This window comes from Bombina bombina, chromosome 7 (assembly GCF_027579735.1).
Source record: "Bombina bombina isolate aBomBom1 chromosome 7, aBomBom1.pri, whole genome shotgun sequence".
Lineage (NCBI taxonomy): Eukaryota > Metazoa > Chordata > Amphibia > Anura > Bombinatoridae > Bombina > Bombina bombina.
The window spans coordinates 400,441,823-400,466,537 of record NC_069505.1 but is presented as its reverse complement, the minus strand read 5'-3'; the positions used below and the strand labels follow the sequence as shown (position 1 = coordinate 400,466,537).

The 24,715-nt window shown below is 45.6% G+C and overlaps 1 protein-coding gene across 1 annotated transcript in view; it reads right to left on the bottom strand.

Moving 5' to 3' along the window:
* The window catches only part of GNAT1 (G protein subunit alpha transducin 1), a 61,406-nt gene that overhangs the window by 23,621 nt on the left and 13,070 nt on the right, over nucleotides 1-24,715 (bottom strand). Inside the window, exon 2 of the mRNA XM_053689035.1 lies at nucleotides 16,430-16,472. Coding sequence (XP_053545010.1) covers nucleotides 16,430-16,472 — 43 coding nt within the window. The remainder of the gene's footprint in view (nucleotides 1-16,429; nucleotides 16,473-24,715) is intronic.

Here is a 24,715-nt window from a genome sequence, read left to right as displayed (position 1 = left end):
GGAGCAGTGTAAGAGTTAGGTTTGTTGGGAGCAGTGTAAGACTTGGGTTTGGTGGGAGCAGTTTAAGAGTTGGGTTTGGTGGGAGCAGTTTAAGTGTTGGGTGTGGTGGGAGCAGTGTAAGAGTTTAGTGGGGAGGAGCAGTGTAAGAGTTTGATGTGGTATCAGTGTAAGAGTTGGGTTTGGTGGGAGCAGTGTAAGAGTAGGGTTTGGTGGGAGCAGTGTAAGAGTTGGGTGTGGGGAGCAGTGTAGGAGGTGGATGTGGGGGGAGCAGTGTAAGAGTTTGGTGTGGGGAGCAGTGTAAGAGTTGGGTGTGGGGAGCAGTGTAAGTGTCAGCCGCTCTGGAATCAATCCGGGATGTAACCCAACTGCTAGCGTGAATTGAAAGCACACGCTAGCACACTGAGAAATATCCAGGACGTGACCCACTCAGGAAGCAGATTAGAAGATAACAAAAATGAATATTGTTCCAGAATGCAGGAAAGCCACAAAGGATAAAACGTCCCTTTAAGTAGTACAAAGAACAAAAAGGAAATGCTCTTACTTTGAAGCTTCTGAAAAAGGTCCTCTTTAGCAGGCTTGTAAAACAAAGGAAAAGTTCTCTTTTGCAGCTTGTAAAAGTATAATGTCCCTTTAAGCAGGTTTATAACAAACAGAAAGGCAAAGTTCTCTTTTGCAGCTTGTAAAAGTAAATGTCCCTTTTAAGCAGGTGTATAACAAACAGAAAGGCAAAGTTCTCTTTTGCAGCTTGTAAAAGTATAATGTCCCTTTAAGCAGGTTTATAACAAACAGAAAGGCAAAGTTCTCTTTTGCAGCTTGTAAAAGTAAATGTCCCTTTTAAGCAGGTGTATAACAAACAGAAAGGCAAAGTTCTCTTTTGCAGCTTGTAAAAGTAAATGTCCCTTTTAAGCAGGTGTATAACAAACAGAAAGGCAAAGTTCTCTTTTGCAGCTTGTAAAAGTAAAATGTCCCTTTAAGCAGGTCTTGTTTAACAAAGAATAGGTTTAAAGGTAAAGGCCAAAGCAAGGTCAGGCAGGCAGAAGTCGGCATCCAAATATCAGCAAAAGGTATAGGCAAAAGACAGGGTCAGGCAAGCAGAAGTCGGCATCCAAGTGTCAGCAAAAGGGTAATAGCTACAGGCAAGGTCAGGCAGGCAGAAGTCAATGTCCAAATATCAGCAAGTAGGGATTAGGCAAGAGGCTTGGTCAGGCAGGCAGAAGTCGGTACACAGAAGAATAAAACTGATATGGTACTCACAATCCAGGGAAACAAACAAACGGGCCCAGATTCAGATCTCCCGCCGAGATTTAAAGGGCAGGAGCGTAACCGTCATCAGAGGGGTGTGAGAGAAAGCGTCATGTTGCTAAGCAACATGACGTCAGAGACACAGAGGAGTTCCGGGAGCCGCGGCGACACGGCGATGAACGGAAGCGCTCATGACAGCACCCCCTCCTCAAGGGCCCCTCCGGGGGACAGGACCAGGTCTATCAGGATGAGTCTTGTGGAAGGTCTTGACCAATATTGGAGCATTTACTTGATGAGCAGGTTCCCAAGAACGTTCCGTGACTGGATAACCCTTCCAATGAATGAGATAATACAATTTCTTGCCCCGCAATTTGGAATCTAGAATATGGCTGATCTCAAACTCAGGATGTCCATGCACCAATAACGGTGGAGGTTTAGAAAAAGGCTTAGAATACCTGTTAATCATCACAGGTTTTAAAAGAGAAACATGGAATACCGGATGGACTTTGAGAGACTTGGGTAAAGCTACCCGATAAGCAGTGGAACATACCTGACCCAGTATTCGGAAAGGACCCACATATCGTGGTCCCAATTTGTTAGAAGGTTGTTTCAGGCGAAGAAATCGAGAGGAAATCCAAACTTTATCACCAGGGCGATATTTGGGAGCCTTTTTCCGTCGAAGATCCGAAAAGAACTTGTAACGTCTAGAAGTTACAGAAAGAATACGATGTATCTTCTGCCAATGTCGAGTTAATCTTCGGGCTGTAAGATCAGAAGCAGGATTCACTGTGGAGGAAGTATGCAAAGGGAACGTCCTAGGCTGATATCCGTAAGCTGCATGAAAAGGAGAAGTCTGAAGGGAGGAATTGTACCGGGCATTATGGGCCAATTCAGCCAAAGGAAGGTAAGAAGTCCAGTTAGAATGATAATGATCCACATAATGTCTAAGATATGTTTCAAGACACTGGTTTACTCTTTCAGTCTGACCATTCGATTGTGGGTGGTGAGAAGTAGAGAGAGATATAGTAGTACCAAAATGTTTACAAAGTGACCTCCAAAATCGAGAAACGAATTGTACCCCTCTATCTGAAACAATATCAAGAGGAAATCCATGGATTCTTACAATATGTAGAATAAAAAGTTCAGAGAGTCTTTTGGCAGATGGTAATCCTGGCAAGGGTACAAAATGAGCCGTCTTAGTGAACCTGTCGACCACCACCCAGATAGTATTGTTCCCAGTGGACAAGGGAAGATCGGTAATAAAGTCCATGGATACATGAGTCCAAGGCTGGTGAGGTATAGGCAATGGTTGGAGTAATCCTGAAGGAAGTTGGCGTGGAGTTTTGTTCATGGCACATTGTGTGCATACTGAGACGTAATCCTTCACATCTTGAGAGAGTGTAGGCCACCAGACATGTTGTTTGAGGTTTCGAGTGGTAATACTGATGCCAGGATGTCCAGAAAGGGGACTATCATGAGCCCAAAATAAAATCTTGGAACGAAGGCGTTCAGGAACAAAGAGTAAACCATTGGGAGGTTTACAGGACAAAGGAAGACGCTCTTGAGCGGACTGTAATTCTTGTAACCAAGAAGTTGTTAACTGGGCAATGACTTCATGAGGTTGGAGAATGGTACCAGACTCAGGAACTGGGGTATCTTGAAATTGTCTGGAAAGTGCGTCTGCTTTAATATTTTTTGAACCAGGTATGTAAGACAAATTATAGTGAAACCGAGAGAAGAATAAGGACCAGCGTGCTTGCCTGGAATTTAGTCGTTTGGCTGTTTGGAGATACAGAAGGTTCTTATGATCAGTAAGTATAGTAAATGGCAAAGAAGTACCTTCCAGCCAATGTCTCCATTCATCCAATGCCATCTTGATGGCAAGCAACTCTTTATTCCCTACGTCATAGTTAAATTCGGAAGGAGTGAATTTTTTAGAGAAAAAAGCAACAGGATGAATCCTTCCAGTCTCTGGTATTCGTTGAGACAGAACCGCTCCAGCAGCAACAGAGGAAGCATCCACCTCCAGAATAAATTGAAACTCAGGATTTGGATGACGAAGGATAGGAGCTGAGGAAAAAGCTTCTTTGAGAGATTCAAAAGCTTCTATAGCCTCAGACGGCCATACTTTACAGTTTTGTCCTTTTCTTGTGAGAGAAGTAAGAGGAGAAGTAATAGTAGCAAAATTCTTGATGAACTTTCTGTAATAATTGGCGAAGCCTAGGAAACGTTGTAAAGCCTTCAAAGAATCAGGTCTAGGCCAATCCAAAATGGCAGAAAGTTTAGTAGGGTCCATTTCGAATCCAGATGCCGATATTACATAACCCAGAAAGGGTATGATTTTTTGATGGAAAGAACATTTCTCCAGTTTAGCAAACAGATGGAATTCTCTTAGACGTTGAAGTACTTTCTTGACGTGGTGCACATGATCTTGGTGGTTCTGAGAAAAAATTAAGATGTCGTCCAGGTATATGATAACAAAAATATTCAAAAAATCACGAAAGATCTCATTTACAAAATGCTGGAAAACCGCCGGAGCATTGCATAGCCCAAAGGGCATGACCAAATATTCATAATGCCCAAATCGAGTGTTAAAGGCAGTCTTCCACTCATCTCCTTTGCGTATACGGATCAAGTTGTATGCACCACGTAGGTCGAGTTTGGTGAAAATGGTGGCTCCCTGAAGATAAGTAAAAAGTTCAGGAATAAGGGGCAGAGGATAACTGTTCTTGATGGTAATCTGATTCAATCCACGATAATCAATACAGGGTCTTAATCCGCCATCCTTTTTTCCCACAAAAAAGAAACCAGCCCCTACAGGGGAAGAGGAGGGTCGAATAAATCCTCTAGCCAGATTGTCTTTTATATATTCTTCCAGAGCCATGTTTTCTGGTTTAGAAAGTGGATATGTTTTGCCTCGAGGATAGGCAGCCCCAGGAAGGAGGTCAATGGGACAATCAAAAGGGCGATGAGGAGGAAGACGTTCCGCTTCTTTTTTGGAGAAGACATCCACAAAGTCATGGTAATGCATAGGTAAGGATTCCGGAGTTTCAACTGTGAGAGCAATAGTGAGTGGTAACTTAGTAATCTCTTGAAGACATTTAGTCTGGCATGTAGATCCCCAGGAAGTGAGTTCACCGAAAGTCCAAGAAAAAATGGGATTGTGAATCTGGAGCCAGGGTAATCCCAAGATAATGGGAAATTGCGGAGTGGGAATGACATCGAAACAAATTGTCTCAGAATGAAGTATTCCTACGGTGAGGATTAAGGGTTGAGTAGAAAACTGAATGTATCCAGAACCCAAAGGATCTCCACTGACCGTAGAGACTGAAATGGAATACTCCTTCTTTAGTAAGGGTATAGAATGAGTAGAAACAAATGTAGAGTCAATGAACACACCTCCAGCACCAGAATCAATTAGGGCTTGGGTATAGATCTTCTTTTGTCCAATTAGAAGAGTTACTGGAACAAAGAGTTTCTTGTATAGGGAATGACCACTATTTTGGCTTAACTCAGTTCCCTGGACTAGAGTTAAGCCCTGGCTTTTACTGGCCTAGTAGGACAATCCCTTAATAAATGTCCTTTAAGGCCACAGTACAGACATAAGCCAAGAGTCCGTCTTCTTAAGCGTTCAGTCTCAGTTAATTTTATACTTCCTACTTCCATGGGTTCAGCCTGATCAGTAGTAGGAGAGGCTGGAGTGACTGGACTAGAAAAACGAGGAGCTAAACGAAAAGGAGTTCGAGTGGCAGTCCTCTGTGTTCTATCCTTTTCTTGTTGGCGTTCACGAAACCTGGCGTCGAGACAGATACAGAGATTTATTAAGGCTTCTAAGGACTCTGGAAGTTCACGATACACCAATTCATCCTTGAGACGCTCAGAAAGTCCTTTACGGAAAGCGGCTCTGAGTGCTCCCTGATTCCAAGTGGTTTCAGAGGCAAGGGTGCGGAACTCAATTGCATATTGAGAGACTGGTTGATTTCCTTGACGTAAATCCAGGAGAGTTGCTTCAGCAGCGGATGACCTTCCAGGTTTATCGAATACGTTTGAGAATGTAGATAGAAATGTATCAACATCCAACAGTATAGGATCATTCTTTTCTAGCAAAGGTGACACCCAAGCCAAGGCTTTTCCTTTCATTAAGGAAATAAGAAACGTGATTCTAGAAGAGGCAGTAGCAAAGAGAGTAGGGCTATTTCGGAAATGAAGACGGCATTGATTCAAAAAGCCTCTACATTCTTCAGGATTCCCATCATATTTATCCGGAAGAGGAATCCTGGGACTTAGTTGTACCTGAGACTGATTGTTAGGAATCGGAGGAGGTAATGCCTCAATCGGATTTGGATTGGGATTAGGATTGGGAGGTGCGGTAGCAACCAAATTTTGTAATAGAGCAGTAATTTGATCAAGTTTAGTGTCCAGAGACTGCAAGTGAGTGGCATGAGAACCCAAGAGCTGTCCCTGGTGAGCCACGGCCATAGATAATTCAGTGGGGTCCATTTTTATGTCCCGTTTGTAATGTCAGCCGCTCTGGAATCAATCCGGGATGTAACCCAACTGCTAGCGTGAATTGAAAGCACACGCTAGCACACTGAGAAATATCCAGGACGTGACCCACTCAGGAAGCAGATTAGAAGATAACAAAAATGAATATTGTTCCAGAATGCAGGAAAGCCACAAAGGATAAAACGTCCCTTTAAGTAGTACAAAGAACAAAAAGGAAATGCTCTTACTTTGAAGCTTCTGAAAAAGGTCCTCTTTAGCAGGCTTGTAAAACAAAGGAAAAGTTCTCTTTTGCAGCTTGTAAAAGTATAATGTCCCTTTAAGCAGGTTTATAACAAACAGAAAGGCAAAGTTCTCTTTTGCAGCTTGTAAAAGTAAATGTCCCTTTTAAGCAGGTGTATAACAAACAGAAAGGCAAAGTTCTCTTTTGCAGCTTGTAAAAGTATAATGTCCCTTTAAGCAGGTTTATAACAAACAGAAAGGCAAAGTTCTCTTTTGCAGCTTGTAAAAGTAAATGTCCCTTTTAAGCAGGTGTATAACAAACAGAAAGGCAAAGTTCTCTTTTGCAGCTTGTAAAAGTAAATGTCCCTTTTAAGCAGGTGTATAACAAACAGAAAGGCAAAGTTCTCTTTTGCAGCTTGTAAAAGTAAAATGTCCCTTTAAGCAGGTCTTGTTTAACAAAGAATAGGTTTAAAGGTAAAGGCCAAAGCAAGGTCAGGCAGGCAGAAGTCGGCATCCAAATATCAGCAAAAGGTATAGGCAAAAGACAGGGTCAGGCAAGCAGAAGTCGGCATCCAAGTGTCAGCAAAAGGGTAATAGCTACAGGCAAGGTCAGGCAGGCAGAAGTCAATGTCCAAATATCAGCAAGTAGGGATTAGGCAAGAGGCTTGGTCAGGCAGGCAGAAGTCGGTACACAGAAGAATAAAACTGATATGGTACTCACAATCCAGGGAAACAAACAAACGGGCCCAGATTCAGATCTCCCGCCGAGATTTAAAGGGCAGGAGCGTAACCGTCATCAGAGGGGTGTGAGAGAAAGCGTCATGTTGCTAAGCAACATGACGTCAGAGACACAGAGGAGTTCCGGGAGCCGCGGCGACACGGCGATGAACGGAAGCGCTCATGACAGTAAGTGTTGGGTGTGGGAGGAATAGTGTAAGAGTTGGGTTTGGGGAGCAGTGAAGGAGTTGGATGTGGGGGGAGCAGTGTAAGAGTTTGGTGTGGGGAGCAGTGTAAGAGTTGGGTGTGGGGAGCAGTGTAAGCGTTGGGTGTAGGGAGCAGTGTAAGTGTTGGGTGTGGGGGGAGCAGTGTAAGAGCTGGGTGTGGTGGGAGTCGTGTAAGAGTTCGGTTTGGGGGAGCAGTGTAAGTGTTGGATTTGGGGAGCAGTGTAAGAATTGGGTGTGGGGGGGGCAGTGTAACAGATGGGTGTGGGAGGAACAGTGTAAGAGTTGGGTATAGGGAGGAAAGATTTGGGTGTTTGGGAGCAGTGTAAGAGTTGAGTGCAGGGGGGAGCAGTGTAAGCGATGGGTGTGGGGGGCAGCATAAGAGTTATGTATGGGGAGGAAAGATTTGGTCATGGTGGGAGCAGTGAAAGAGTTGGGTGTGGTGGGAGCAGTGTAAAAGATGGGTGTGGTTGGAGCAGTCTAAGAGTTGGGTGTGGTGGAGCAGTGTAAAAGACAGGTGCGGGGGGAGCAGTGTAAGAGGTGGTGTGGCGGGAGCAGTGTAGGAGTTGGGTGTGGAGGAAGCAGTGTAAGAGTTGGGTGTGGGGAGAAGCGGTGTAAGAGTTGGGTTTTGGGGGAGAACAGTAAAACAGTTGGGTGGGGTGGGAGCAGTGTAAGAGTTTAGTGGGGAGAAGTAGTGTAAAAGTTGGATGTGGTAACAGCGTAAGAGTTGGGTTGTGGGGGAGCAGTGTAAGAGTTGTGTGTGGGGGGAGCAGTGTAAGAGTTGGCTGTGGGGAGAGCAGTGTAACAGTTGGTGTTGAGGGGAGCAGTATAAGAGATGTGTGTTGCGGGAGTAGTGTAAGAGTTGGGTGTGGGGGGAGCAGTGTAAGAGTTGGGTGTGGTGGGAGCATTGTAAGAGTTGGTGTGGGGAGCAGTGTAAGAGTTGGGTGTGGGGAGCATGGTAAGAGTTGGGTGTGGGGAGCAGTGTAAGAGTTGGGTGTGGGATGGAGCTTTGTAAGAGTTGGGCATGGAGAGCAGTGTAAGAGTTGGATGGGAGGAGCAGTGTAAGAGTTGGGTGTGGGGAGCAGTGTAAGAGTTGGGTGTGGGGGGAGCAGTGTAAGAGTTGGATGTGGGGGGAGCAGTGTAAGAGTTGGGTTTGATGGGAGCAGTGTAAGAGTTGGGTGTGGGGGAGCAGTGTAAGAGTTGGATGTGGGGGGAGCAGTGTAAGAGTTGGGTTTGATGGGAGCAGTGTAAGAGTTGGGTGTGGGGGGAGCAGTGTAGGAGTTGGGTGTGGGGGGGAGCAGTGTAAATGTTTGGTGTGGGGAACAGTGTAGAACTTGTGTATGGAGGGAGCAGTGAAAGAGTTGGGTGTAGGGAGCAGTGTAAGAGTTGGTGTGGTGGGCAGTGTAAGAGATGGGAGTGGGAAAGTAGTGTAAGAGTTGTGTGGTTGGAGCAGTTTAAGAGTTGGGTGTGGGGAGCAGTGTAAGAGTTGTGTGTGGGAGGAGCAGTGTAAGAGTTTAGTGGGGAGGAGCAGTGTAAGAGTTGGGTGTAGGGGGGGAGCAGTGTAAGAGTTGGGTGTGGTATTAGTGTAAGAGTTGGGTGTGGTATCAGTGTAAGAGTTGGGTGTAGGAAGCAGTGTATGAGTTGGGTTAGGTGGGAGCAGTGTAAGAGTTGGATGTGGGGGAGCAGTGTAAGAGTTGAGGGTGGGGGGAGCAGTGTAAGAGTTGGCTGTGGGGAGAGCAGTGTAACAGTTGGTTTTTGGGGAGCAGTGTAGGAGTTGGGTTAGGTGGGAGCAGTGTAAGAGTTGGGTGTGGGGGGAGCAGTATAAGAGTTGGGTGTAGGGGGAGCAGTGTAAGAGTTGGGTTAGGTGGGAGGAATGTAAGAGTTGGGTGTGGGGGAGCAGTATAAGAGTTGGGTGTAGGGGAGCAGTGTAAGAGTTGGATATGGGGTGAGCAGTGTAAGAGTTGGGTGTGGGAAGAGCAGTATAAGAGTTGGGTGTAGGGGGAGCAGTGTAAGAGTTGGGTTAAGTGGGAGGAGTGTAAGAGTTGGGTGTAGGGGGAGCAATATAAGAGTTTGGTGTAGGGGGAGCACGGTAAGAGTTGGATGTGGGGGGAAGCAGTGTAAGAGTTGTGTGTGGGGAGCAGTGTAAGTGTTGGACGTGGGGGGAGCAGTATAAGAGATGGGTGTGGGGGGAGCAGTATAAGAGTTGGGTGTCTGGGAAGCAGTGTAAGAGTTGGGTGTGGGGGGAGCAGTATAAGGGTTGGGTGTAGGGAGAGCAGTGTAAGAGTTGGATGGGGGGGGATCAGTGTAAGAGTTGGGTGTGGGGAGCATTGTAAGAGTTGGGTGTGGGGGAAGCAGTGTAAGAGTTGAGTGTGGGGGGGCAGTGTAAGAGTTGGATGTGGGGGGAGCAGTGTAAGAGTTGGGTTTGATGGGAGCAGTGTAAGAGTTGGGCGTGTGGGGGGCAGTGTAAGAGTTGGATGTGGGGGGAGCAGTGTAAGAGTTGGGTTTGATGGGAGCAGTGTAAGAGTTGGGTGTGGGGGGAGCAGTGTAGGAGTTGGGTGTGGGGGGAGCAGTGTAAATGTTTGGTGTGGGGAGCAGTGTAGAAGTTGTGTATGGAGGGAGCAGTGAAAGAGTTGGGTGTAGGGGGAGCAGTGTACGAGTTGGATGTGGGGGGGAGCAGTGTAAGAGTTGTGTGTGGGGAGCAGTGTAAGAGTTGGACGTGGGGGAGCAGTATAAGAGTTGGGTGTGGGGGGAGCAGTGTAAGAGTTGAATGTGTGGGGGATCAGTATAAGAGTTGGGTGTAGGGAGCAGTGTAAGAGTTGGTGTGGTGGGCAGTGTAAGAGATGGGTGTTGGAAAGTAGTGTAAGAGTTGTGTGGTTGGAGCAGTTTAAGAGTTGGGTGTGGGGAGCAGTGTAAGAGTTGGATGTGGGGGTGGAGCAGTGTAAGAGTTGTGTGTGGGGAGCAGTGTAAGAGTTGGACGTGGGGGAGCAGTATAAGAGTTGGGTGGGGGGGAGCAGTGTAAATGTTTGGTGTGGGGAGCAGTGTAGAAGTTGTGTATGGAGGGAGCAGTGAAAGAGTTGGGTGTAGGGGGAGCAGTGTACGAGTTGGATGTGGGGGGGAGCAGTGTAAGAGTTGTGTGTGGGGAGCAGTGTAAGAGTTGGACGTGGGGGAGCAGTATAAGAGTTGGGTGTGGGGGGAGCAGTGTAAGAGTTGGATGTGTGGGGGAGCAGTATAAGAGTTGGGTGTAGGGAGCAGTGTAAGAGTTGGTGTGGTGGGCAGTGTAAGAGATGGGTGTTGGAAAGTAGTGTAAGAGTTGTGTGGTTGGAGCAGTTTAAGAGTTGGGTGTGGGGAGCAGTGTAAGAGTTGTGTGTGGGAGGAGCAGTGTAAGAGTTTAGTGGGGAGGAGCAGTGTAAGAGTTGGGTGTAGGGGGGGGGAGCAGTGTAAGAGTTGGATGTGTGGGGGAGCAGTATAAGAGTTGGGTGTGGTATCAGTGTAAGAGTTGGGTGTAGGAAGCAGTGTATGAGTTGGGTTAGGTGGGAGCAGTGTAAGAGTTGGGTGTGGGGGAGCAGTATAAGAGTTAAGTGTTGGGGGAGCAGTTTAAGAGTTGGGTGTAGGGGGAGCAGTGTAAGAGTTGAGGGTGGGGGGAGCAGTGTAAGAGTTGGCTGTGGGGAGAGCAGTGTAACAGTTGGTGTTTGGGGAGCAGTGTAGGAGTTGGGTTAGGTGGGAGCAGTGTAAGAGTTGGGTGTGGGGGGAGCAGTATAAGAGTTGGGTGTAGGGGGGGGCAGTGTAAGAGTTGGGTTAGGTGGAAGGAGTGTAAGAGTTGGGTGTGGGGGAGCAGTATAAGAGTTGGGTGTAGGGGAGCAGTGTAAGAGTTGGATATGGGGTGAGCAGTGTAAGAGTTGGGTGTGGGAAGAGCAGTATAAGAGTTGGGTGTAGGGGGAGCAGTGTCAGAGTTGGGTTAAGTGGGAGGAGTTGGGTGTAGGGGGAGCAATATAAGAGTTGGGTGTAGGGGGAGCACGGTAAGAGTTGGATGTGGGGGGGGCAATGTAAGAGTTGGATGTGGGGGGAGCAGTGTAAGAGTTGGGTTTGATGGGAGCAGTGTAAGAGTTGGGTGTGGGGGGAGCAGTGTAGGAGTTGGGTGTGGGGGGAGCAGTGTAAATGTTTGGTGTGGGGAGCAGTGTAGAAGTTGTGTATGGAGGGAGCAGTGAAAGAGTTGGTTGTGGTGGGAGCATTGTAAGAGTAGGGTGTGGTGGGAGCAGTGTAAGAGATGGGTGTGAGGAGCAGTGTAAGAGATGGGTGTGGGGGGGAGCAGTGTAAGAGTTGGGTGTGGTGGGAGCAGTTTAAGTGTTGGGTGTGGTGGGAGCAGTGTAAGAGTTTAGTGGGGAGGAGCAGTGTAGGAGTTGGCTGTGTGAAGAACAGTGTAACAGTTGGTGTCGGGGGAGCAGTGTAAGAGATGGGTGTGGGGGGAGCAGTATAAGAGTTGGGTGTGGGGGGTGAGCAGTGTAAGAGTTGGGTGTGGTGGAAGCATTGTAAGAGTTGGGTGTGGTGGGAGCAGTGTAAGAGATTGGTGTGGGGAGCAGTGAAAGAGTTGGTTTTGGGGGGGGAGCAGTGTAAGAGTTGGGTGTGGTGGGAGCTTTGCAAGAGTTGGGTGTGGTGGGAGCAGTGTAAGAGATGGGTGTGGGGAGCAGTGTAAGAGTTAGGTTTGGCAGGAGCAATGTGTAAGTGTTGGGTGTGGGGGGGCAGTAAAAGAGTTGGGTGTGGGGGGAGCAGTTTAAGAGTTGGGTGTGTGGGGAACAGTGTAAGAGTTGGGTGTGGGGGGGAGCAGTGTAAGAATTGGTTGTGGGGGGAGCAGTGTAAGAGTTAGGTTTGTTGGGAGCAGTGTAAGACTTGGGTTTGGTGGGAGCAGTTTAAGAGTTGGGTTTGGTGGGAGCAGTTTAAGTGTTGGGTGTGGTGAGAGCAGTGTAAGAGTTTAGTGGGGAGGAGCAGTGTAAGAGTTTGATGTGGTATCAGTGTAAGAGTTGGGTTTGGTGGGAGCAGTGTAAGAGTAGGGTTTGGTGGGAGCAGTGTAAGAGTTGGGTGTGGGGAGCAGTGTGGGAGTTGGATGTGGGGGGAGCAGTGTAAGAGTTTGGTGTGGGGAGCAGTGTAAGAGTTGGGTGTGGGGAGCAGTGTAAGTGTTGGGTGTGGGAGGAATAGTGTGAGAGTTGGGTTTGGGGAGCAGTGAAGGAGTTGGATGTGGGGGGAGCAGTGTAAGAGTTTGGTGTGGGGAGCAGTGTAAGAGTTGGGTGTGGGGAGCAGTGTAAGCGTTGGGTGTAGGGAGCAGTGTAAGTGTTGGGTGTGGGGGGAGCAGTGTAAGAGCTGGGTGTGGTGGGAGTCGTGTAAGAGTTCGGTTTGGGGGAGCAGTGTAAGTGTTGGATTTGGGGAGCAGTCTAAGAATTGGGTGTGGGGGAGCAGTGTAACAAATGGGTGTGGGAGGAACAGTGTAAGAGTTGGGTATAGGGAGGAAAGATTTGGGTGTTTGGGAGCAGCGTAAGAGTTGAGTGCAGGGGGGAGCAGTGTAAGAGATGGGTGTGGGGGGCAGTGTAAAAGACAGGTGCGGGGGGAGCAGTGTAAGAGGTGGTGTGGTGGGAGCAGTGTAGGAGTTGGGTGTGGAGGAAGCAGTGTAAGAGTTGGGTGTGGGGAGGAGCGGTGTAAGAGTTGGGTTTTGGGGGAGAACAGTAAAACAGTTGAGTGGGGTGGGAGCAGTGTAAGAGTTTAGTGGGGAGAAGTAGTGTAAAAGTTGGATGTGGTAACAGCATAAGAGTTGGGTTGTGGGGGAGCAGTGTAAGAGTTGTGTGTGGGGGGAGCAGTGTAAGAGTTGGCTGTGGGGAGAGCAGTGTAACAGTTGGTGTTGAGGGGAGCAGTATAAGAGATGTGTGTTGCGGGAGCAGTGTAAGAGTTGGGTGTGGGGGGAGCAGTGTAAGAGTTGGGTGTGGTGGGAGCATTGTAAGAGTTGGTGTGGGGAGCAGTGTAAGAGTTGGGTGTGGGGAGCACGGTAAGAGTTGGGTGTGGGGAGCAGTGTAAGAGTTGGGTGTGGGATGGAGCTTTGTAAGAGTTGGGCATGGAGAGCAGTGTAAGAGTTGGATGGGAGGAGCAGTGTAAGAGTTGGGTGTGGGGAGCAGTGTAAGAGTTGGGTGTGGGGGGGAGCAGTGTAAGAGTTGGATGTGGGGGGAGCAGTGTAAGAGTTGAGTTTGATGGGAGCAGTGTAAGAGTTGGGTGTGGGGGAGCAGTGTAAGAGTTGGATGTGGGGGGAGCAGTGTAAGAGTTGGGTTTGATGGGAGCAGTGTAAGAGTTGGGTGTGGGGGGGAGCAGTGTAGGAGTTGGGTGTGGGGGGAGCAGTGTAAATGTTTGGTGTGGGGAACAGTTAAGAACTTGTGTATGGAGGGAGCAGTGAAAGAGTTGGGTGTAGGGAGCAGTGTAAGAGTTGGTGTGGTGGGCAGTGTAAGAGATGGGAGTGGGAAAGTAGTGTAAGAGTTGTGTGGTTGGAGCAGTTTAAGAGTTGGGTGTGGGGAGCAGTGTAAGAGTTGTGTGTGGGAGGAGCAGTGTAAGAGTTTAGTGGGGAGGAGCAGTGTAAGAGTTGGGTGTAGGGGGGGGAGCAGTGTAAGAGTTGGGTGTGGTATTAGTGTAAGAGTTGGGTGTGGTATCAGTGTAAGAGTTGGGTGTAGGAAGTAGTGTATGAGTTGGGTTAGGTGGGAGCAGTGTAAGAGTTGGGTGTGGAGGAGCAGTATAAGAGTTAAGTGTTGGGGGAGCGGTGTAAGAGTTGGGTGTAGGGGGAGCAGTGTAAGAGTTGAGGGTGGGGGGAGCAGTGTAAGAGTTGGCTGTGGGGAGAGCAGTGTAACAGTTGGTGTTTGGGGAGCAGTGTAGGAGTTGGGTTAGGTGGGAGCAGTGTAAGAGTTGGGTGTGGGGGGAGCAGTATAAGAGTTGGGTGTAGGGGGAGCAGTGTAAGAGTTGGGTTAGGTGGGAGGAGTGTAAGAGTTGGGTGTGGGGGAGCAGTATAAGAGTTGGGTATAGGGGAGCAGTGTAAGAGTTGGATATGGGGTGAGCAGTGTAAGAGTTGGGTGTGGGAAGAGCAGTATAAGAGTTGGGTGTAGGGGGAGCATTGTAAGAGTTGGGTTAAGTGGGAGGAGTGTAAGAGTTGGGTGTAGGGGGAGCAATATAAGAGTTGGGTGTAGGGGGAGCACGGTAAGATTTGGTTTTTGGGGGGAACAGTGTAAGAGTTGTGTGTGGGGAGCAGTGTAAGTGTTGGACGTGGGGGGAGCAGTATAAGAGATGGGTGTGGGGGGAGCAGTATAAGAGTTGGGTGTCTGGGAAGCAGTGTAAGAGTTGGGTGTGGGGGGAGCAGTATAAGAGTTGGGTGTAGGGAGAGCAGTGTAAGAGTTGGATGGGGGGAGCAGTGTAAGAGTTGGGTGTGGGGAGCAGTGTAAGAGTTGGGTGTGGGGGAAGCAGTGTAAGAGTTGAGTGTGGGGGGGGCAGTGTAAGAGTTGGATGTGGGGGGAGCAGTGTAAGAGTTGGGTTTGATGGGAGCAGTGTAAGAGTTGGGTGTGTGCGGGGCAGTGTAAGAGTTGGATGTGGGGGGAGCAGTGTAAGAGTTGGGTTTGATGGGAGCAGTGTAAGAGTTGGGTGTGGGGGGAGCAGTGTAGGAGTTGGGTGTGGGGGGAGCAGTGTAAATGTTTGGTGTGGGGAGCAGTGTAGAGGTTGTGTATGGAGGGAGCAGTGAAAGAGTTGGGTGTAGGGGGAGCAGTGTACGAGTTGGATGTGGGGGGGAGCAGTGTAAGAGTTGTGTGTGGGGAGCAGTGTAAGAGTTGGACGTGGGGGAGCAGTATAAGAGTTGGGTGTGGGGGGAGCAGTGTAAAAGTTGGATGTGTGGGGGAGCAGTATAAGAGTTGGGTGTGGGGAGCAGTGTAAGAGTTGGTGTGGTGGGCAGTGTAAGAGATGGGTGTTGGAAATTAGTGTAAGAGTTGTGTGGTTGGAGCAGTTTAAGAGTTGGGTGTGGGGAGCAGTGTAAGAGTTGTGTGTGGGAGGAGCAGTGTAAGAGTTTAGTGCGGAGGAGCAGTGTAAGAGTTGGGTGTAGGGGGCGAGCAGTGTAAGAGTTGGATGTGTGGGGGAGCAGTATAAGAGTTGGGTGTGGTATCAGTGTAAGAGTTGGGTGTAGGAAGCAGTGTATGAGTTGGGTTAGGTGGGAGCAGTATAAGAGTTGGGTGTGGGGGAGCAGTATAAGAGTTAAGTGTTGGGGGAGCGGTGTAAGAGTTGGGTGTAGGGGGAGCAGTGTAAAAGTTGAGGGTGGGGGGAGCAGTGTAAGAGTTGGCTGTGGGGAGAGCAGTGTAACAGTTGGTGTTTGGGGAGCAGTGTAGGAGTTGGGTTAGGTGGGAGCAGTGTAAGAGTTGGGTGTGGGGGGAGCAGTATAAGAGTTGGGTGTAGGGGGAGCAGTGTAAGAGTTGGTTTAGGTGGGAGGAGTGTAAGAGTTGGGTGTGGGGGAGCAGTATAAGAGTTGGGTGTAGGGGAGCAGTGTAAGAGTTGGATATGGGGTGAGCAGTGTAAGAGTTGGGTGTGGGAAGAGCAGTATAAGAGTTGGGTGTAGGGGGAGCAGTGTAAGAGTTGGGTTAAGTGGGAGGAGTGTAAGAGTTGGGTGTAGGGGGAGCAATATAAGAGTTGGGTGTAGGGGGAGCACGGTAAGAGTTGGATGTGGGGGGGGAGCAGTGTAAGTGTTGGGTGTGGGGGGAGCAGTATAAGAGTTGGGTGTGGGGGGAGCAGTATAAGAGTTGGGTGTAGGGAGAGCAGTGTAAGAGTTGGATGGGGGGGAGCAGTGTAAGAGTTGGGTGTGGGGAGCAGTGTAAGAGTTGGGTGTGGAGGAAGCAGTGTAAGAGTTGAGTGTGGGGGGGCAGTGTAAGAATTGGATGTGGGGGGAGCAGTGTAAGAGTTGGGTTTGATGGGAGCAGTGTAAGGGTTGGGTGTGTGGGGGGCAGTGTAAGAGTTGGATGTGGGGGGAGCAGTGTAAGAGTTGGGTTTGATGGGAGCAGAGTAAGAGTTGGGTGTGGGGGGAGCAGTGTAGGAGTTGGGTGTGGGGGGAGCAGTGTAAATGTTTGGTGTGGGGAGCAGTGTAGAAGTTGTGTATGGAGGGAGCAGTGAAAGAGTTGGGTGTAGGGGGAGCAGTGTACGAGTTGGATGTGGGGGGGAGCAGTGTAAGAGTTGTGTGTGGGAAGCAGTGTAAGAGTTGGACGTGGGGGAGCAGTATAAGAGTTGGGTGTGGGGGGGCAGTGTAAGAGTTGGATGTGGGGGGAGCAGTATAAGAGTTGGGTGTCGGGGAAGCAGTGTAAGAGTTGGGTGTGGGGGGCGCAGTATAAGAGTTGGGTGTAGGGGGAGCAGTGTAAGAGTTGGGTGTGGGGGGAGCAGTATAAGAGTTGGGTGTGGGGGGAGCAGTAAAAGTGTTGGGTATAGGGGGAGCAGTGTAGGAAATGTGAATTATTTGGGGGCAGACCAGTTATACTCACTTCATCTGTTTTACGATGGTGCTCTTGCCTGACTCACCAGCTCCTGTAACCCAAACCAGAGAGTGAGAGGGGGAAGTGCAGGTTGTGCAGGGCAGTGACCAAATTGAAACACACAAGACAACTGGGTATCTAAAGAGGCTGGAATATCAACACTGATGATTGGCTAGAGAGTAGACACACATTAGCATAATGAGAGCTTCTATCTTAGATGTATTTATTCTCAGTCAAAAATAAATCCATACACCACTGATAACATTTACTTAAAGGAGAAGAAATCTTGTAGTTAATATAAAGATTTAAATTTCATAATTCAGGTATTAAAGGGATAGCAACAACACTTGTTAATCTTAATTAAAATGAAGGGATTTAACACTAACAAAATGGCAATTTCTGGGGTTTAGCAACAATATTGCAGGTTGAAGGATCTGTATGATGATTCTTTTTGATAATGTTTATTGATGCTAACATGTGACACGTAAACCTGTTGTGCGCCATAGAAATATATGTATTTGTCTCTCTAATGGATTTGCATATGGGCATGATAGGTACAGTGTGCTTGTTGGGTTATTGATTTTACCAGGTTTTTTTTTTTTTATTCAAAAAGTTTTTTATTGGGTTCACAAAGTTGCATACATTGACAATTGAGTAAGCCAGTTCGTAATTAGAGAATAACGTCAATAAGTATGATTGTAATACAACATAAATAAATAATATCGTCTTACCCAAGGTTTTTAAACATTTTTTGAAGGTAATAACAAATATAAATTGAAGAGTTGGTTCATACATTATGTATTAAAAAGTAAAAAGAAAGAAGTATTAAGGAGGAGAGAGGGAGAGAAGGGAAGGGTAGGGAAGGGTGATATACGAGTATAAACCTCCTACTGGGTTGCTTAAGTTTGCTTAATTGCATGTGTCATGTGGCTAATTATGAGGATATAGGTTAAGTTAGTCGTGGCTCTTGGAAAGAATATATTTGCAAAGAGGTAGTGACAGTTTGCCTCAGATAATTATAAGTCAAGAGGGACAGGGATATTGGTGGTTAGTTCAGAAATTCCCTGTTCCCAAATAAAGTACATATCTGTAAAGAAATCTTGTTTACCAGAAAAGCAATAGCACTGTTTTTCCAAAACCAGGATGTGTTTAACCTCTGATATCCAAGTAGTGTGTGACGGGATTGTTTGGGATTTCCACAGTCTTGGTATTAGTCTTTTAGCACCAGTCAGCATAATCTGGAGTAATTTTGTGCGGTACATACAGTGGAGTGTCGGGAGAAGATTAAGAAGAATACGTTTAGGACATAGTGTTATGTTTGAGCCTAGAATTTTATTTATGCTGGATTCAACTCTGTTCCAGAAGTCATAGATAGAGGGGCAATCCCACCATATGTGAGTCATAGTGCCCGTGCCTCCACAACGTCTCCAGCAAGCAGAAGATGCCGTAGGAAAGATATATCGGAGTCGTAGTGGTGTCAAATACCAGCAAGAGATTATTTTATAGTTTATTTCTGCCATGAGTAATGAAGAAGATGCCGAGTGGGTAGCCTTAAAGCAGGGGTGTCCAAACTTTGCTCTCGAGAGGTTTTGGAACTACATTTCCCATGATGCTCATCTAGATAAAATGCTGGCTGAGCATCATGGGAAATGTAGTTCCAAAACCTCTGGAGAGCAAAGTTTGGACACCCCTGCCTTAAAGCATGATCTCCACTCATCATCTGTAATATCACCATGTATTTCTGTGTTCCATTTCCTCAGAAAGGAAGATCTCTGTAGGGGAAAAGCCCCTCTGAGCAATTTGTAGCATATTGAGAGAATTTTTTTCTGGATTTCAGGTTTGGAGCAAAGCCGTTCAAACATTGTTAATGATCTGAGGATATTTAGTTTATGCGTACTATTATAAAGTGCATGCCAGATCTGGAAATATGAGTAACAGTTGTGAAAGGGTGGACCTAATTCGTTGATTAGTTCTGCTCTGTCCTTGAGTGTTCCTGAATCTAATAGAGTGTAAATAGGCAGATTCTGCATGTGTGTCGCTGTGGTTGACTGAGCAAAGAATGGTTGTCGGAAGAATATCTGATTACCTAGTAAAGGGGTTAGAGGGGAGATAGGGGTGGATATCCCTTTGTTATGTTTAAGTAATTGGTCCCAAATGTTTCAAGTGGTCTTAACATAGCAGTTTTTATGTGCTTGAGGTGGTCGGTAAGGCCTAGGGAGCCATGGGAGATCTCTCATGGATGTAATTTTCAGCAAGGTACATTCAATTTGTACCCATGGGGGCGAGGGATTGTGGCGGGTCCAGGAGAGCACTCTAGTTAGATGTGCGGCTTTATAGTTGTTCAGGAGATGAGAGACATTCAGTCCATCATCTTCTTTGGTGAGAAATAAAGTGTCTTGGGGGACCCTAGGTTTTTCGTAGGACCAAATAAAGGAGTTAATCATTCTTTGTTGGGTTTGAAGATAAGAAGTGGGGAGTGCCATTGGTAGAGTTTGGAAAAGGTAAAGGTATTTTGGAATGATCATCATCTTAATTGCATTAACTCTTCCCATCCAGTACAAATGATTTTGTTTGTGCCAGCTTTCGAGGAGGGCCTGCACTGATCACTGGAGATTGGCATAGTTACATAGAAAAAGCTCTTGATGGGTGCTAGGGAGTAAGAGACCTAAGTATTTAAGTTTGTTATTCAAACTAAATCTTGTGTGGGTTCTAATGAATTCTACATCCTGAGTAGGCACATTTAGCACCAATATTCCGGACTTCTCCATATTAATGGAGAAATCAGATACTCGTCCATATTCGTCCAATGTATGGATCAAAGCCGGAAGAGACGTGGACGGGGATTGAAGTGTGAAGATCACGTCATCTGCGAACAACAGGCATTTTTTATTTATATGTTTATATTGTATTCCGATTATTTCAGGGTTTTCTCTAATCTTTATGGCCAGGGTCTCAATTGTAATGGCAAACAGTAATGGTGACAACGGGCAGCCTTGTCGGGTTCCGTTCGTTATGGATAAGAATTGGGAAGCTGTACCATTAATCTAAACTCTTGCGTGAGGTTTGGAGTATAGGGCCTGGATCCGAGATTTAAAAGTAGGGGAAAAGCCAAACTTTGACAGGGCCCCCCACATAAAATGCCAGTTTACCCTGTCAAAAGCCTTCTCGGCATCTGTCGATAAAAGGGTGAGAGGGACTTTGTCTTCATATCCGGTCTGTAAGGAATGTAATACTCTAATTGTGTTATCTTTAGCCTCTCTGCCTCTGACAAATCCAACCTGGTCTGGGTTTATTAAATTCGGTAGAATATTGTTCAAGCGATTAGCGAGTATTTTTGCATACATTTTTATGTCTATATTTAAGAGAGAAATGGGGCAATAACTACTTGGTTGGTCGGGTGGCTTGTCTGATTTCGGTATGACCGTTATAAGGGCTTCTAGCAGGGGTTGGGAGAAAGTTTCTCCTTTGTCTATTGAGGTATACAGCGTGTTTAGTGGCGGGCCCAATTGGTTATGTAGCAGTTGGAAGAATTTGGCTGTTAGACCGTCTGGACCAAGGGACTTGCCATTAGGGAGGGCTTTAATGGTGAGTGCTATTTCTTGAAGTGTTATAGGGGAATCAAGGGATTGTCTGTCCTCTTCCGAAAGTTCTGATGTCTCCAGTGTTTTTAGATAGTTATCAATGTTGCTAAGTTTTTCTTGGGAATTATTATTATTTTGAATAATAAGAAACAAAGGAGTTAGCTATATCTTCATTTTTGCTCACCAGGTTCCCTGAGGGGTGCATGATAGATCTAATAAAGGAGTTGAATCTCTTTTTTTTAAGCGATCTGGCTAGGAGGCGGCCAGCTTTATTACTTTCGGAGTAGAATTTAGCTTTAGAAGTGAGTGCCCTTAAGTGCGCATTTAGAGTCAAATATTTATTAAGGTTATCTCTTGCTAGGGACAGATTGGAGAGTTTTTGAGCTGAGGTCGGGTCAGTTTTGTGAGCAACATCTGCTTGGTGAAGGTTGGAAGTAAGAAGGGAAAATTGAGCAGATTTTAATTTTCGTATTTTAGCAGCGTGTTTGATTAGATATCCCCTAATGTAACATTTGTACGCCTCCCAATTATTCATGGCAGATGTGTCATCAGGTCTATTTATCAAAAAATATTTGTCCGTCGCCTTAGTCAGGTCCTCTAGAATTTCTGGGTTTGTTAGAAGGGAATCATTTAGTCTCCAATTTGAGGTTTTCTTAGGTCTGGTAGACCAATAGAAGGTGGATAATACCATGCTGCGGTCTGACCAGGGTGTGTGAAGAATGCGAGATTGCGTCAGGTCGGTAAGGAGTGATTGGTCACACATTAAGTAATCTAGGCGTGAGTATGTATGTTTGGGGTGTGAGAAAAACATGGTATTTTTGTGTAGGGTGGGCTATCCTCCAAGTGTCAAATAATGAGATGGAGTGTAGCATTGCACAGTTTGTTTTTCGCATGTTGCTGCTGAGATATGATGTTCCCTTTGAGTTATCTAGGGCAGGGGTCATTGTAAAATTAAAATCGCCGTCCAATATAACCGGGCCTTTGGAGATGGCCATTAATTTATTAGTTACAGACCTAAAAAAGGAGGGTGTAGGTCTGTTAGGGGCGTATATATTGGCTATAGTGATCGGGCGGCCGTAGCACAGCCCAACAAGAATCAGAAGTCTACCTTCCAAATCTGAGTATTTCTGCAAAAGTTCAAAAGGAACATTTCTCCTAACAGAGATGCATACCCCATTTTTTCTATTTGGTCCAGAGCTAAAAAAATGTCTATCATAATATCGGGTAGCTAGTGTAGGTTTGTTACGTTTTTTAAAATGGGTTTCCTGAATCATAATGAAGTCTATGTTCTTTTTAATGGAAATCATAGAAAGCTATGGAACGTTTTTCTGCCGAGAGAAACCCCTTCACATTTTGACTAGCTATTGTTAACGTGTTCATAATAAATGCAAAAAGCTAGTTGTTAGTGACAACAAGTGTTTTGTTTTCTGTGTAGGGGGTGGGCAGGCTGAGGTATTTGATTCGGGTCCTGCCGGGAGACTGACTGGAGTGGTTGGAGGGTATGGATAGGGATAGAAAGGGCAAGGGAATAGGGAGAAGAAAAGAAAAGGAGGGGGTATAAAGAGTTGGAAGGTATATGTCATATCCTGGTACCCTGATACCGATAAAAAGCTCAGGGAATGATGGTCTTAGGTTAAGAGAGTAAAGGGAAAACAAAACGTATGATAAAAAAAAAAGAAAATATTATTAAACAGTAACAAATGCTAGAACAAGTACAATCGAGGCAGATAAACAAGCCGGGTACTTGCTTAGGGTCAATCATCGCTATATAACCATTTGTAAAATATCTATATAACAGGCATTGCAAGTTTTTCAAATATTTCTTATCATAATTCTTGCTTTCATTTCTACAACATTACAAAAATAATAACAAGCAATATAGAAAAATTTGGCAGATAAGTTAGGCAATTGTGTGGTATTAATGCCTGCGTCTCCGACCTGCTCCACCCACATCAAGGATAGAGGATCCCAGAGCGACTAAACTAGGCAGCCAAGGCCGGAAACCCATGCCTCCACATTTAAATCATATCAGAGGAGGTTTGTCTCCCTACATCTAGCAGAATAATCACATTTTACAATGAGCGTAAGCCGTAGAGAGTGACCTTGCAATAGGGCTGTAGGCTTTACCTACTTTAATATTATTTAGAGCTGGTTACAGCCAAAAGTAATATTTGTGAGCGTTTTGCTTCAGTGACTTATAGCTATCTAAAACAAAGAACACACAATCACAGCAACTCAACAACAGTTATATGCTTAATGAACAGAAAATACAAACATTGGCTTATGGCCTACAGATGAAGCCTTAGTAGTATGTTGGCTTCTTCTAGGAAAGGCTAAACAGGATTCAGTCCAGACCCATAACCATAGGCTTGTCTGGTCCAAACCCATGGTTATTAAAGTCAATAAGTAAGTGCATACCAGTTCCATAACAGTATCTTTTATACTTGCCACATTCCTTTGGGTCTTTGAAGGTGTTTCAGGAGTTGACAGGATGCTCAGAGCCGCGTGAACATCTCCAGGGTGAGTCTGGCTCACAAATGTCACATATGTCATTAACAAAGGTGGGGCCAAGAAAACATAGCAGTTTTACCCAGGTTGTTGTACATCCTCCTCTGTGGAAGTAGTCGGGATTGTCTGTCGTCGTTTAGGTTGGTTGACTTGGTTATTGGATAGAGGTCTCCTCTGTGGTTTCGGGGCCAGCTGGTCCAAAGGAGTATGACTTATGTGTTTCCTAACTTCTGCAGACAGGGCTGGGTTACCCAGTGCCGTGCAGAACTTTTCGGCATCCAACATTGATCTACAGTCGTGACGGTTTCCATTTTTTGTAACAATTATTGAGGTAGGGAATCCCCATCTATAGGGAATTTTTAGTTGTCTCAAATGGGAGGTCAAGGCCGAGAAGTCCCTTCTTTTTTGTAGAGTCCTTGCGGACAAATCTTGAAATATTTGTATGCGAGTGTTTTGATAAATCACGGCTTGCTGTTTTCTGGCAAGATTATAAACCTCTTCCTGTTGTTGGTAATTTTGAAAGCGGTGATTTTACTAGTTTTTATGTCAATTGGCTTGCTATTAATATTTTAAGTTTAAAAGGACATAATACCCATATGCTAAATCCCATGAAATTGATGCAGAATAGCTGACATGAAAATATGACCTTTACCTCAAAATTTCTTTAACGCATAATACTAAATGCTCTATGAACAGTTATACTTCAGCTACTGTAACTAGAGGTTGAAAAGAAAGAGCCAGTCAGCTTCATCAATGCTGATGTCACACTTTGCTTTACTGTAATCTCTTGAGATTTAACTGAAATATCGAGATATTTCATAGTGAATGTCCTTAAACTGAGCAGGGAAATAAAATGACTGTGCATGCATATGCCATGTGCACACTCCCTTGCAAGTGCTTGGACTAGTATCCTGATTGGCTGCTTAAAGTGGCTACTGAGGAAATTTTGAGTTAAAATTATATAGAGATGTTAAGGTGATATTTTCTAGTCAGCATTTTAGATATCATAAAGTTGTCACATGACCCTCTAGATATCATATGGTTGTCAAAGGACCCTCTAGAAATTGAGTCATTGTCATATGAACCTCTAGATATCATATATTTGTCACATGACCCTATAGAAATTGAGTAATTGTCATATAACACTCTAGATATCATATGGTTGTCATGTGACCCTCTAGATATCATATCGTTGTTACATGACCCTCTGGATATCATATAGTTATCATGTGACACTCTAGATATTATATGGTTGTCATGCGGCCCTCTAGATAGCATATGGTTGTCGCATGACCCTCTAGATGTCATATAGCTGTCACATGAGCCTTTAGATATCATATGTTTGACATGTGACCCTCTACATAGCATATGGTTGTCACCTTGGGCCCGCAGATGTTTTGGAACTACATTGCCCATGATGGTCAGGCAGCTTAAAGAGTGTCTCAGCATCATGGGAAATGTAGTTCCAAAATATCTGGGGGCCCAATGTTGCTGAGCAATGCTCTAGATGTCATATGGTTATCACATGACCCTCTAGATGTAATTTAGCTGTCACGTGGCCCTCTAGATATCATATAGTTGTCATATGTCTCTCTAGATATAACATGGTTGTCACATGACCCTCTAGATAACATATGTTTCATGTATAAATGACAATTACTTATCTCACTAGATACTCGGTTTATATCCTAAACAATGTGAACAGTAATATTATAAATATACCCTGGGAAACTGGGGACACAATTAGTGCCTGAAGGAAGAGTTGGGGGTGACAGGAGGTGTGGCTAAGAAATTCAGGGGTTGGCCAGGTGTTTAGGGAGGAGTTTAGGAGTTCCTCACCTTCACTATATAAAACCAGGACATTTACAGGAAAGAGACGCAAAACCTGTGCAGTCTTGAAGAAGTCAGAATAGTTTTGGGCTGTTGATACTTTGGCAGCTCTAACAATGACATTAAGCTAGGTAAAGCATCATTGTTTTAATAAAATAAAATAAATAGTGTACATGTAAATCTTAACTTAGTAAAACTGTATAATACTTTGTTTCATTTAAAAAAAAAATGTGCATTTATAGTCTAACTCTATAGAACTGTGTAATAATACTTTATTTTTATTTTTTTTAAAAATGGGGGGCAGAGCGAATTCAGAAGCTGATCGGTCACATATTACTTCAGCTCAGCTGAAATTGTACATAAAACCTGCTTTTTC